Genomic DNA, 14,084 nt, shown 5'->3' with positions numbered 1-14,084 from the left:
TCAAGTTCATGTTGTATGAACTTGGCGATGGCTGAATGGAGGGCATCTCTGTCCAAATCGGACAGCATTGCCAAGATTGCATCGTTTCCTACGGTCGAACTCATTCGTTCGATTCTATATCACTTAGAAAGGAGTAGCTTTCAGGGGAAACGTGATGCGTATTCCCACTATCATCTGACATGTCCATGTTAGACGTGGGAAATGTGGTCCTTGGACGGACCAACAAATGCTACCAGGTGTAACGGGGCACTACGACTTGTACTGTTTCAGTACAAGTCCACTTCGCACTGCTTCAGTTGCGAGTGGTGCCTTACGTTATTTCACGTACACTAGTACGTGCAGAGGAAGACTTCTCTTAAGGCAACTAGCTTTAAGAGGGTAAATGAAAACTGTATTTAATATAATTAAGGTCTCTTGTTTTATCTTTGTAAATGCTAACTTAATTATAATTTAACACTAAACATGTAATTGAATTCTTATATCTATCTTATCTGTAACTCTCTCTTTGATTACTCCTACAGCTGATTGGTCTGTGGAATAAATAGATATAATGTCTATACCTATTTATGGATAAGAATTCTGAATATTACTATATAAAGTAATATCCTCCAAATATTATCTACCTTTTAGATAATATATTAATTAAAAACCTTTAAGTGTTAATTTCATGTAACGATACACCCCGTTACAGGGAAGGCCTGCACAAAGGTTTCTCAATATGAATTCTAGTTATCAACAAGTTGCTACCATTACGCTACTCTCATATACACAGAAATAGATAATTAAGGGGTTTGGCTATATCGGTTCCCAAATGTAATTTGGGGGGATCTATAGACGATTGAAAAGGAATAAGTGTCAATTTTTGGATGCCGTGGAATGACCACAGTGAAAATATTCTATATGACGTCTTTATTCAATACTGACGGGGAGGGTGTGGCTATACCAAAAGGGGTGTGCCTATACCGGTTCTCTAAAAATATCGATTCGCTGATGGGTTTGAATGTATGTGGCAGTTAAATGATGACATTCAAAACTCTCTTTTGAAATATGTGCGCAAGCAGTTTTAAAATTCAACTTGACTTTTCCATTCCATGGACCGGTACCAGCGCATCGAGAAGGGTGGCTCTATAGGTGAGGGCACGTACGGTGTAGTATACAAATCCATCGACCTTAAGACCAAGAGAGTTGTAGCCCTTAAGCGCATACGTCTCGAAACTGAGGACGATGGGATTCCTAGCACGGCATTGCGTGAAATTTCGGTCCTGCGTGAATTGGAGCACCGCAACATAGTGAGCTTATTGGACTGCCTTCAAGAAGACGGTAAACTTTTTCTCGTGTTTGAATTTATGGACAAGGACCTTAAGAGACACATGGAACACACGCTTGGGAAACTTGAGCCAGCGCAAATTAAGAGCTTTCTGTACCAGCTTCTCAATGGCCTCGCCTTTTCCCACTCACGAGGTGTAATGCATCGGTGCGTCGCATTCTTAGTTGTCAAGCTGCTGCTTTTTTATTTTTTGAATGAATTATTGACGTGTTCTATAGAGACTTAAAGCCGCAAAATTTGCTCGTGAATGCGGCGGGAGAGCTCAAGATTGCCGATTTTGGACTAGCACGTGCCTTTAGCCTTCCTATCAAGAAATACACGCACGAAGTAGTGACACTTTGGTATCGTGCACCTGAAATATTGCTGGGTCAAGAAATTTACTCTCCACCAGTCGATCTTTGGTCCGTTGGGGTCATTTTTGCTGAAATGGTGATGAAAAAGCCGCTTTTTGCAGGCGACTCGGAGATCGACCAGCTTTATCGTATTTTCCAGTCTGTATTGCATTAAATACCGTAACGTAGGATATTGAAAATAATTGACTACATTGCTGCAGGACCTTTGGCACGCCTAACGAGACGACTTGGCCGGGCGTGACGAAGTTGCGCGATTATGCACCCACTTTTCCAAAGTGGAGGAAAAAAAATTTGGAAGATCTTTTCCCGCAACTCGACTCGTATGGGCTGGACTTGATGGAGGTTAGAGCGGTCGTTGTTGAATTTTGTAGCCTATGCCACTGACATGGTGTTTGTGCAATTTCCGATAGTCCATGCTGCGTTACGATCCATCGACGAGAATCAGTGCAAAAGAAGCGTTGCGCCATCCGTACTTTGATGATGTGGATGCTGAATTTATGTAGCTCATGGCTTTTGGGCTCAACTTTATCATCGGTTTTTGATTGCCTAATCGAAATTGCGCATCTTATCGATAATTCGCATTCACAGAGCAATTATTAGTGCATAGATTATAAACTAAAACTGCAGTTTAAAACGATCATAGCTGATTATTTAATGACTGACATCTCATCACATCTATATATATCAGCTAACAGTTGGACACAAGGTTCGCAATTATTTGAACTTCATTGTATCGAGATAATCGAGTGCTTTAAATATGTGCATCAAAAGCGTAAATGGTGGACATGTCGGCGGGCAAAGCACATGACTTGGTGGAAAGTGTTGGTGCGGCCAAAGGCGTCGCGAAAAAACATGGTTTCTCGGGCATAAATCACCTTCGTGTTTGTCTTCTCCTCGCTTGCTTCGTAGCCAGTGACGGAGATTCTATGTCTAGCAAAATAATCTCTTAAAGTAGGTTGTCCGTCTGATTTAATTGAAGAATGTCAATGGCCTGGAGGCACATAAGCGTAGATGATAGAGTCTCAACCTTATTATTTTTGTATTAAATTAACAAAAAAACATTGACACAAGACAACAGTAGAAATAATCATAGCCAATAGATGCCATCCGAAGCATAGATCATCGATCCGACTTCGAAATGTCAATCCGATTGTGACGTCAATAAAGACAGATGCCACCCGTGTAAAAAGTATCATTTCAATTAAGTGTAACAATTGTAGGTGGATTGAGTCCATACTTTACCTCGATGCAATTTTCTAAGGATGCACTGGCATGTCGTTTAAAGGTGGACGACACCCACGATAGAAAAATATCATGTTATCGTCACCGTCTCCAGAGTCAAAGCACCTGCGTTGTGTGGCCGGATTCTTCCTCATGGGAATCTCAAACGAGGACGAGATGGAAGACCCGCCCACGCACATGGGATTAGTCGTTGGCAAGATGTATACGAATTTAGAACGAATTCGAGCTGGAACACCCTAAATGAAGCATTAAGATGATTCGTCACGGAGACGCTACGCATAATGCCACCCATGCGCGTGTGGGTACCAAAGTCTGAAGGAGGAATACGCGGCGCGCCCGAATTTAATCACGCTCCTCTCACAACCCACGGCAATGACCACGCCGGTTTGACTCTCGAAAATCAGATCAAGACGTGCGGCCTTCACTTGCAGCATGTGTACGTATTCCATTGGAACGCACACTTGAGACATTCGATCGGGTTTGCGCTCGCTTACCCAACATCCCCGTGTCCGTCTTGGAACTTGCACGGGAGACGCTTGACGTCGTCAACCAAGACCGTTCTGACTCTTAAGCAGGCTGCATACCCCCAATTAGACTTTGGTCGTGGAGTCAGTGAGAATGACACGTGGTGACAACCAAATCACCGCGAGACTGCGGAAGAAATAGCCACTCGAGCCGCCCAATTTATGAGTGAATTATTTGACAAGCATTTTGAGCGCTGTGTGCTCGTCGTTTCGCACAGTGGCCTCTGTCGCGGATGTTTTGCGGTCGTAGGACACCGCTACTATCGGCCAAGGAATGTAGAATTTATTCCATTATTACTCACGGATGCGACAGAGGAAGTTTTGCACCGAACGGATCGAGCTGATATTGGTAATTAGAAGGATTTGATAGTCAAATTCTTTTTAGCATTGACAAAAGTTGCTTTGATCCAGAATACAATAAGTGTGCTTGTTTGAGTTAGCAGCAATACCATGTTGATTCACTATTTTGCCGGATTACATGTTGATAAAGGGACAATAAAATTGCAAGGTAAGCAATTTATGTCATCTCATTTGTGCTATTAATTTTTATCGTCGCGCATCAAAGCAAGACATTTGTTGGTCATAAGAAACACATAGCCACCGGAGATTGCTGCTGATTTTATACTAGGCATTAGCTAACGATTCTTGATTTCACTTTTATAGTGTGGTGCAGGAATTAGTGCTTGGTCAGATATCATTCCCAAGTGACCCATATTAAGCTCGCAATTTGCAGCGAGATAGTTCCGATTGGAATTAGGAGGCAAACAACGTATCGGCAAATGGAAAGGTTGTGATCAATATGTCGGCTTTGCACGTTCTATTTTTTCAAGGGAATTGCCAGGGACACAGCCAATTTATGCTACGGACACACCTCTAAAAATATTTTTTTTCTTTCCAGGCTTAAACTCCCCTGCTTTAGATAAAAACGAAACCAACGATTTTTTTAAAACCGTCATTTTAATCGACCATCAAATCTACGACAAAACTTCCTTTGTGTAGAAAAATCAGGTACACTTGGCAAGCAGACTTTTCTATCTCGGCCAAGCGTGAGAAGAGTCCTCTTGTCACCAAGTATTAAGTAGAAGTTACTTTAAAGCAGTCGACACGAAGTGTTCAGCGGCACGAACTCGTCACAGACCCCTTAAGACGCACATTTAACTCATGAATCGATTTCTACGCTGCTCGGCCTAGTCATAAATTTGGTGTTTGCAGCAATTCCCTTTTTTAATTGCTATCTCCATCTGCGATCTAAGTGCTGAACTTTAGTTAAATCTCTCGCGAATTTTCAAAATGTTAATTTGTCACTAATTGATGTAAAGAATATGTTGATGGAATGTCTCGTTTCATCCAATTAACGAGCGAATTCCGACAAAGGGTCGCTATAATGCATTTCCAATTGTGATTGGCATGACACTCGGTTTTAGTATCCTCGAAACTCATTTTATCGGTCCGATTATCTGCTTCATCTCCTGACCGCCAAGAAATGGTGAGATACTCCTGTGCGCGATGTTGGCAATGCCTTAAGCTCTTGTCTGCCGTAGCATGAGAACCCAACTAATCTATACCACCAAATGTTGCTGTTTTCTATCGCGAAGTCGAGCAAGGTTTTAAACGACAAGAAGCAAAAGCTGTTGGACTTCAAGAGCACGACTAACGCCAAGTAGGTTGCTACGGCAGCATATGGTTAAGTTGCGCAAACTTATTGTTGTAAGTGCGCTAGTGATTTGATGGCAAAGTCATACCTCGAAAAGTTTAGCTGGGACCTCATGCGTGCCGTGGACGAGTTTTACGCTAACGGTGGGGAAAACCTTGTGTAAGCGAAACATTGAATCTTTTGAATTACAAATCAGCGCGCTTAGACAGTGCTGATAGCAGGAAAAGCTCGACAGTGTCCATGTCCGCAGTAAATGCGTGGTTCGATAATTACGTCGGTGCGGCTGTTGCATCTGTGGCTGCAAGATCTAAAAGGCAACTTATTTTGTCTTACTTTGCTGCGGTAGACCCTGATGAGGAATACGACATTATAAACGAGGAGGGTATCCTCAAATTTTGCGAGGATCTTGGCGTTGACCCGCAAGATTTAGTAGTGCTGGTGATCGCGTGGAAGATGGAGGCGACCTATATGTGTGCATTTACGCGCAAGGAGTGGCAAAAGGGAATGCAGAAGATGGATTGTGACTCGGCCCTCAAGCTGAAGGCTATGATTCCAAAACTGCGCGAAGCCATAACGAGCGAGGCTGATTTTAAAAAGTTTTACTGCTTTTGTTTCGGCTTCTCGAAAGAGCCCGGGCAAAAAAGCTTAAGCATTGACATCGCTGTGGCTATGTGGGACCTGCTGCTATCCACGCGCTTTCAGGACCTTACGGCGAGCTGGTTGACTTTTTTAGCCGAAAGAAAGCCTGTCAAGGGCGTCACACGCGACACATGGGACCTGCTTCTCGATTTTTTTTTGAAAGTGCGCGAGTCCTACGACAACTACGACGAGAACGAGGCCTGGCCTGTGCTCATCGACGACTTTATGACTTGGGTTGTCAGACCAAATTAGGGTGCACTAGAATCATTTTAATTTTAAGGGTTGTTTAAAATTACAGATTAGTTCTGGGAACAAAACTTACAAACTTGATTTTAAAACCGATATTCGCTCGGGAGTGACATTTCCCAGCGGATAAAGGCTACTCAAATGAGCGTGGCCGTCGCATTCGCGTCAGCAGAAGCGCTACCTGAGCTTACATTCATTCCTTGTGATAGTATGCAAATATACAAGCAGCAGCTAAGTGAAGTAACTAAATCTTTGGCGGGTTTAATTGGAGGCCACGATGATAAAAACAATAGTTTTCAGTGGGACAAGGAGCAGATATCCGCACTGCCCCGCGAGTGGGTGTGGCAGCATATTTGCATGTTGCAAGACTGTGGTCAACTTCTTGATAATGCTCTCACTCTATTAAGAAAAAAAATTGAAGAAAGTGTGGCAGTGGACGTGGAAACATTGGAGCGCAAGATCCTGCATAGCAACTCGTCTATCGACTGTAGCTCTTCGGAAGATTTAGAAAGCGAGGCTGACGTTAATTACTACGATGTTGAGCCTGTCAGAGGACGCAAAGAGGCTGTAGCACTTAATAATGACGTGACGGAGCGCGTGCAGAAAGCCTTGCAGGATGAGGAAGAATTCGAGCGGTTTAAAGCCAACGCACTCGAGTTTGGCCTGGGCCACGAATCGGCTGAGAATTTTTACGCATACTTGTCAAAACAGATTCCGCCACCTATGCTTGATGCAATTGTTGTGGATTTTGCGAGGCTGCTGCCTCAATCGTCTCAACGAGTGCCACTGTTAAAAGCTCATCATGATCACATGCAACGCAAAACGGCCAGACCAAGCATTACTAAGTTTCGAAACAAGAGCTACAGTGTGTCGATGACATCAAAATCATCGGCTTCGTCAAGTGCGTCAATATGAAGCAGACTACTTCCAAAGGAAATCAAATTAAAACCTTTAATATTCTCTAGGCGTTGATGAAGCTGGCAGCGACGACGAGAAAGGCGAGGAATTTCCGTCCACGGCAAGTCATAGGCTCAGTTCATTTGCCTTTGTTACTGATATTTTGAACTGGCAAACAGATCCGGTTGCGATCATTTAATCACCTAGTTTTTGTCATCCACGGTATAGGGCAGCATATCGATTTTCGTGATGGTGAATACAAATCTTGGAATGGAGAGACAGGAATTGAAGGTGGCAATCATGCGTTTCGTGATATTTTTCGCGCGATGCTGGAAACGACGTTTCAAAATATTCCTCTCGCACTTGAAATGCAGTCTATTGAATGGCACGAGGACCTCCATGATCCAACGGGGCTAGATAATATTTTTGATCTAATTTCGCCAGAAGGGTCTTCAGCGTACGTTTTATAGTTTCATTCAAGGATTCGTGCTCGTGGTTAACGTAATTGCTGTGTTCATAGTATCCGTGAGTTTAATAAAGAAACGCTAATGGACGTGCTGTATTATCTATCGCCACGGTATGGTCAGCTAATTGTTAATTCTGTCACCCAACAACTGAACGAAAAATACCGCGTCTTCATAGACGAACATCCCGGTAACTCATGCAAAGTTTGACATTACTACATTGACTAATTTCGTACGTGTGATATAGGCTGGGACGGAAAAATTTCGATCTTCGCTCATTCACTAGGGTCGATGATATCTTACGACATTTTAACGCACAAGGCCGATGAGGTTACTAGCAACGGTATTCGTTTTTCAGGTCTCAATTTTGAGATTGACAACTTTTTTGGTGTTGGGTACGCTAATTACGCTTATGACTTTATTCGACCAATTACGAATGACAATCAATTGTTATGACGTGGCTGCGGCAGCTCTCCCGTGGGCGTGATGATCTTGGCAAGAGGCGATCTTATTGTTGAAGACGGAGAGTTTGTTCCCGGAATTAAAATTCCTAACTGTCGTCGATACTTTAATGTGTACCACCCTATTGACCCGGTTGCGTACCGTATCGAGCCATTAATTAAGCAAGAAATGCATGACAGAGATCCCGTTCAATTAATGCAGGTACAAATACAGACATATATGCTACCGAACGAAAAGGTTTTCATGGTCTCTTTCTTTAATGTACGCAGTTTAGTGCTGTCAAAGATCAAACATTCGGTCAGCTGCAAGATTCATGGAAAAGCTTGACAGGTCCAGTGCATGGGTTTCAATATCGTCATGACTACGTAACGCGGCGTCGGAAGCACGAGCAAGGCATGATGGAAGTAGCTTTTGCTGCTGCCTCGCATTCATCGTACTGGATGAGCGACGACGTTGTACTTTTTACTATTATGCAATTATGTCAACCTGTAGTTGATACACTACATCGCTACATGAGTGCCCGAATTCCTCTTCCTAAATTAATAAGATGCAATGTGGAGCTCACACCGCATACAAAAGTGCTCCTAGCTTCAACTGCTCTTGTTCGCGACCGATGCACAGGACGATCACGCGAACAGATTGTGTTAATTGATAAGGATCGCCTTTACTTCTTGTCAAGGGTGAGCGAAGTTGCTTGCTGTCGAAAGTGGCGACTTAAGCTGACGGTAACGACAAAAGCAGTCTTGGGTGACGATGCATTTACGATGAAGATTTTTTCAACTGAGACAGCTGTTAAAGAAACTGGAAGCACATCAATATCTAACAGCACCACGCCACCAGGTGCGCATATTTTTAAGGCTTCGTCAACACTAGTGCGTAATGCATGGTTGGATGTAATAAATGAACAAATTGTGAAAGTAAGCAGCCATCTCGTAGAACAGTTGCCTGCAGAAAAGCTACTTTATGATACTGCAAAACTCGCTGATCTTCCAAGCGGCAAATGCATTGACTATTTTAATGCTCTGAGAGCAGGTTTTCTTAAAGAGAAGGTTGTAAATGGATGGTACGATTCTTGGAACGACCGGTGGCTGGTGCTTCAAGAAAACCACTTGTCCTGTTATGAAAATTCGCCCAAGCTAGACTATGTGGAACAATTTGCGCTATGGAAAACAAAAGCATTTTGTTACGAGCGTGAATATCTTATTCGTGTAGTAGCCCGTCGTGGTGCTGCGTGTGAAATGCGTGTCCAGAATCAAGAATCATTTAATCGCTGGCTAACAGTCTTTAAGAGCATTCCTACAGTTGAGATCTTCCGCCATGAAGATTTGCTGGAAAATAGTCCGTCCTCGGTACTAATCACGACTGATAGTGCACGAGCAAATTTTGATGAAGTTGACAAGGCGGATAACGGCGGTGAATGGATAAAATCGAAAATCGAAGGGCACCTGATCCAATATGATGAAAGCGATCAAGAATACGTCGCTTTTGTTATTCAAGTCGCTTCTTCGACAGCTGGCAATAATATTGTCCATCGACGCTATTCAGAATTTACAAAGCTGCATCGCGAGCTGCGAAAAATGTTCCAACCCGAACAGCTTCCAACTCTTCCTGGAACAAGACTGTGGAACAAGTTTGATCCACACTACCTAAAGCAAAAAGCGATTGGCCTTCATGGATATCTTTATGAGGTATGCAAGAGATGTGCCAACACTCGTGCACAACCACTGCTGCTAGAGTTTTTAGAGCTGGCTTCGTCTACACCACCGGAGCTGACAAATACTTCAGATGAGGAATTTATTAAGAATTAGATGCGGATTTGATAAAAAAAAATTAAAAAAAGCGGTAAGCATTTTGAAGTGTACGTGAAAAGACCGTCATCTTTTCACGTATACTTCAAAATGGCATTCTATTGATTAATTCAGATATGGAAGGCATTAGTTGATAAAACCAATTGCCACTTACTTGTCCAGGATCGTAAATTTCGCACACAGGGGATTGTTAGCCATACTGTCTTCGTCGTAGACATTGCATTCTGTTTCAGGCTTAATAGCGATGACATACTCACCAGATTCGACAATACGACGAAATCCACGACCAATCTGAGGATCGAACACTCCCCAGTCTTCAGAAGTGAGCGAAAACGTGACTTTTTCGGTTTCTCCTGGTTGCAGGTAAATCTTGCTAAACTTCTTCAGTTGTTTGGCTTCTGGAACTGAAATGATGCGGTATGGTTGGATGAGAAATAACATGACGGTCTCTTTGCCAGCCATCGGTCCAGCATTTGTAACGAACACGCTCACGTCTAGGGAAGAAAAATCGGTACTTAAGACCGTCGATTCGCTCAGCGAAACAGCTCCGTATTTAAACATTGAAAAGCTCAGTCCATGCCCGAAATCCCACTCCATCTTACACGGTCCATCACGGCAACGAGTGTTTACTGGGTGATTGTAAGGGATCGCAATAGTGCCTGGCGTCTTCGGGTATGTGATAGGAAGCCGACCGCTTGGATTTATGCGGCCAAAAATAATTTCAGCCACTGCCTGTCCTCCCATTTCGCCTGGCAGCATCGCGTACAATATAGCATCAGCAAGCTCCGCAAGACCTTGAAGCAGTCGAGGTCGGCCTTGAACTAGCACGAGAATTAACTTTGTACCCGACGCAGCAATTTTACGAACATATTCAACTTGACCATGAGGCAAATTTAAGTCATCGATGTCGCCTGGTTTCTCTGCGTACTCTCTTTCACCGATAGTGACGATTGTATAACTTTGTCGCCCCGCTCGCGTTTCAATCATTTCAAGAGTATTTGAAGAGTAGGAACCATTGAGATCAAGTCCGTTGGCGTAGTGGACTGTCCCGGCACTTGAATTTAGAAGATTAATGATGCCCTGATGGATCGAAATTCCGTTTGGAAAAAACTTGTTGCCGTCCACGCCTTGCCAACGAAATGTCCATCCGCCACACAATAGACCGATGTTGTCTGCAGCGGGTCCAGTAAGAAACACCTCACTATCGAGGTTCAGAGGAAGTATATTGTCCTTGTTCTTCACAAGTACAATCGACTCACGCGCGATTTCCAATGCTGCTTGACGACTCTCATTTCGACCAACAAGAGCAATATCGGCTTCAGTCCCTGGCAGCGCATTCTCAAACAAGCCAAGCTTTGCTTTCGTCGTAAGGATACGTCGGGTCGATTCCTTGATCCGCTCTAGAAGAGCAGGCTTTTGATGAATAGCTTGGCGAGCCAATTGGATGAAGGTAGTGTTGAAAGACACCATGCTCATGTCAAGTGGAGCTTTGGTGAGCACCATCTCCACCGCAGCTTGATCCGTCTTGGCGACTCGATGCCACACGTGAAGATTTTGGATTTCAGCATAGTCAGTCACAATTAGGCCGTCAAAACGCATATCATGGCGTACTAGATCTTGAAGAATTCTCGTGTTGGACACTACGGGAACACCGTTAATGGAAATGTAGCTCTCCATTGCCGTCAAGGCTCCCGCTTTGATGGCAGCTAGAAACGATGGAGCGAAGTGATTGAGCAGTTCAAAGTCTGCGATCGTAACGCCAGCGCGATCATGGCCCGACGGGGTCTTGGAATACCCGATAATATGTTTCATGCATGCAGCTGTAGTGCCATTGCTCTGGATGCCACGAATAATAGCATCGGCCATGACAGAAACCAGGTATGGGTCTTCGCCGAACGTCTCAAATGTTCGGGCCCAAAGCGGATTTTGCGATATTTCCAGAATGGGCGCAAAGAGCCATGGAATACCAGCAGCTCCAGTGTCTCGAGCCGTGATGCGTCCCATGTTGTATACCAGATCAGGGTTAAATGTTGCAGCAGCATTGATTTGCTGTCCAAACAGCACTGCCCCGCGAACGTAATTAGCTCCGTGCACCGAATCGATTCCATACATGACTGGATGGCTACCATAACTGGCAAACGTCTGTTGAATTTCGGTAATCAAGTCGCGCCACTCTTGTGGAGAGAAGTTTTGAACCGAGCTCGCCAGTGTGTCATTCAGGTCAGCTCCTGGGGTATTTAAATAAGAGCCAATGTTGAGTTTAGCGTGCTCGTGCACTAGAGCTCGATTTAATGTGCGATTCGGATAAAGAATCGTGCTAACGTCAAGCTGTACCATTTGTCCAAGCATGGCATCTATGTCCTGTGCAGTAATGTCAATATCCAGCTGAAAAGTCGGCAACAATTGCAGGTCTTACCATCGTCGACATGATTTCCTCGACACGGCTTTGAACATGCTGGTCGGTGACAGCCGATGCTGCGGCAAGACCGGCCAAAGTTGCCAAAAAGGGTGTTTGCAGTCTTGTCATTCTTCTACAGAGCGCGATCTAATCTTTGTCGTGAATTTAAAAGTGACAGATTTGCCATTGCATGCAAATCATTGGAATGTGCAGTACTCGGTTCCTTTTATTTTGTCTCACTTGGCCGATCTGAGTTTCAAACATGACTCAGATTAACTTCTGTTCAGCTCAAAAGTACCGAAAGTGCCAAGAAGTTGCAGCTTGAACTTAATCCGTCGCGTCGGACAATCTCGGAAATGCGCACTGCTTGCAAAATCTGATGGCGCAAGTAATTCAACTTTGACCATATTTTCGAAAATCAACAAGTACATCTAGTAAGGACGTAATCATTTCAATTCGACAAAATGGACAAGTTGACATCAGATCTTTTTGTATTACCCTTATCTGTGTATCAGCGGTACGGACGTCTGTCTTCTGATAACGGGGTAATGATATTTAATAGGCTGCTCACGAGCTAAGACTATTATTCATAAATCCTCCGATAATATGCTTCCCTAATATTGCTTAAAAATTTATCACGTTAACAAACACTACACGCGCAATAAAATAACACGAGGGGAGTTGATGAGCATAACATTTTACCTAATGTTGTGGAAATTTTTTAATATCAACACGCACCACACATCCTCTGGCGCATAACGACTGCCATTAAGCAACTGAAACTACTTCAATAACGTGCGCTGTATGACTGACCACATGTGAGGGTGACGAGAAGCTAAATATAAAACTCTTTTAACTCAATGCTCACGGATATTTGTAAGAATCAAATATTAAATATCACAACCCTGTGTTTTTATAAGCATCCGCCACGTTCATGCTCGAAGAATGTGACTGTAACGGGGTGTGTCGTTACATGAAATTAACACTTAAAGTTTGTTAATTAATATATAATCTAAAAGGTAGATAATATCTGGAAAATATTACTTTACATAGTTAAATTCGGAAAGCTTATCCATTGGTAGAACTAGGGGCCATTATATCTACTTGCTTCGCGGTCCAGTCAGCACTGGACGCGCGCAAAGAGAGACAGATAAGACTTATTTACATGTTTTGTATTAGTTTATAATAAAAAGTTAGTATTCAATAGATAGAAACAGAAGAACTTAATTATATTAGATACAGTTTCCTTTAACCCTCTTTAAAGTACGTGAAGTGACGTGAGGCACCACTCGCACTGAAGCAGTGCGAAGTGGATTGTACTGAAGCAGTGCGAAGTGGATTGTACTGAAGCAGTGCGAAGTGGACTTGTACTGAAGCAGTACAAACCGGTAGTGCCCCGTTACACCTTGTAGTCTGTCCAAGAACCACATTTCCATCATCTAACGTGGACATGTTAGATGATAATGGAAATACGCATCACGTTTCGCGTGATAGCTACTCCTTTCTAAGTGAAACAGAAAGGAGTGCGGTCGAACGAATGAGTTCGACCGTAGGCAATGATGCCATCTTGGCCTTGCTGTCCGGTTTGGACAGAGATGTTCTCCATTCAACCATCGCCAACTTCATACAACATGAACTTGACGAGATGAAGGAAAAAGTAGCCTTGCTGAATCAGCAAGGCTCTCAACAGGCAGAAATGTTGAGGTTACAACAGGTACAGACTCCTGTACCTGGGATAACGCAAACGCGCCGTCCCGAAACTTTAAAGATTGACATCTCTAAGTATAGAGGATTCGAAGAAGCCTCCTCTTGAGATGGTTTGTCGAGTTGGACGATGCCATAAGGGCACGTCACATCGTCGACGAGCAAATGCAAGTCGCATTCGCTCAATCAAATCTGGCAGGTCGTGGCAAAACTTGGGCATTGGGCCTTAAGTTGCGCGACCCATACGTCTTTGGGACGCTAGAGGCTTTTAAACCCCGACTTAAACAGACGTCTGAACCACCAAGGGCTGAGTTCAGAGCTCGTTCAGAGCTTCTGAAACTCAAGCAAGGCAAGCGTGATGTTCAC

General features: G+C 43.6%; 5 protein-coding genes across 5 annotated transcripts; 4 read left to right on the top strand and 1 right to left on the bottom strand.

The window, feature by feature from the left end:
- Nucleotides 1–1,006: 1,006 nt before the first annotated feature.
- Nucleotides 1,007–2,810, top strand: CCR75_006534 (uncharacterized protein). The gene is made up of 4 exons (XM_067964604.1): nt 1,007–1,474; nt 1,546–1,818; nt 1,881–2,022; nt 2,091–2,810. Exons 1-4 carry the CDS (start codon nt 1,092–1,094, stop codon nt 2,181–2,183), a joined length of 891 nt encoding a protein of 296 aa, XP_067815439.1. The 5' UTR covers nt 1,007–1,091; the 3' UTR covers nt 2,184–2,810.
- A 46-nt stretch (nt 2,811–2,856) lies between these two features.
- CCR75_006535 (uncharacterized protein) lies at nt 2,857–4,154 on the top strand (the record flags this gene model as incomplete). The annotated part of the gene is made up of 2 exons (XM_067964605.1): nt 2,857–3,795; nt 4,120–4,154. The coding sequence occupies exons 1-2, from the start codon at nt 3,609–3,611 to the stop codon at nt 4,152–4,154; spliced, it is 222 nt and encodes a 73-aa protein (XP_067815438.1). The 5' UTR covers nt 2,857–3,608.
- Nucleotides 4,155–5,017: 863 nt separating this feature from the next.
- Nucleotides 5,018–6,056, top strand: CCR75_006536 (uncharacterized protein; the record flags this gene model as incomplete). The annotated part of the gene is made up of 4 exons (XM_067964606.1): nt 5,018–5,106; nt 5,167–5,243; nt 5,297–5,377; nt 5,447–6,056. 4 exons carry the CDS (start codon nt 5,018–5,020, stop codon nt 5,989–5,991), a joined length of 792 nt encoding a protein of 263 aa, XP_067815441.1. The 3' UTR covers nt 5,992–6,056.
- Nucleotides 6,057–6,108: 52 nt separating this feature from the next.
- CCR75_006537 (uncharacterized protein) lies at nt 6,109–10,061 on the top strand. The gene is made up of 7 exons (XM_067964607.1): nt 6,109–6,886; nt 6,951–7,033; nt 7,062–7,339; nt 7,403–7,536; nt 7,594–7,741; nt 7,817–8,009; nt 8,078–10,061. The coding sequence occupies exons 1-7, from the start codon at nt 6,127–6,129 to the stop codon at nt 9,614–9,616; spliced, it is 3,135 nt and encodes a 1,044-aa protein (XP_067815440.1). The 5' UTR covers nt 6,109–6,126; the 3' UTR covers nt 9,617–10,061.
- On the bottom strand, nt 9,767–12,143 carry CCR75_006538 (uncharacterized protein; the record flags this gene model as incomplete). The annotated part of the gene is made up of 2 exons (XM_067964608.1): nt 9,767–12,001; nt 12,033–12,143. The coding sequence occupies 2 exons, from the start codon at nt 12,141–12,143 to the stop codon at nt 9,767–9,769; spliced, it is 2,346 nt and encodes a 781-aa protein (XP_067815437.1).
- Nucleotides 12,144–14,084: the final 1,941 nt, after the last annotated feature.

This window comes from Bremia lactucae, linkage group LG10 (assembly GCF_004359215.1).
Source record: "Bremia lactucae strain SF5 linkage group LG10, whole genome shotgun sequence".
In the NCBI taxonomy this organism is placed as follows: domain Eukaryota; phylum Oomycota; class Peronosporomycetes; order Peronosporales; family Peronosporaceae; genus Bremia; species Bremia lactucae.
This window is presented reverse-complemented; position numbering and strand designations above follow the sequence as displayed.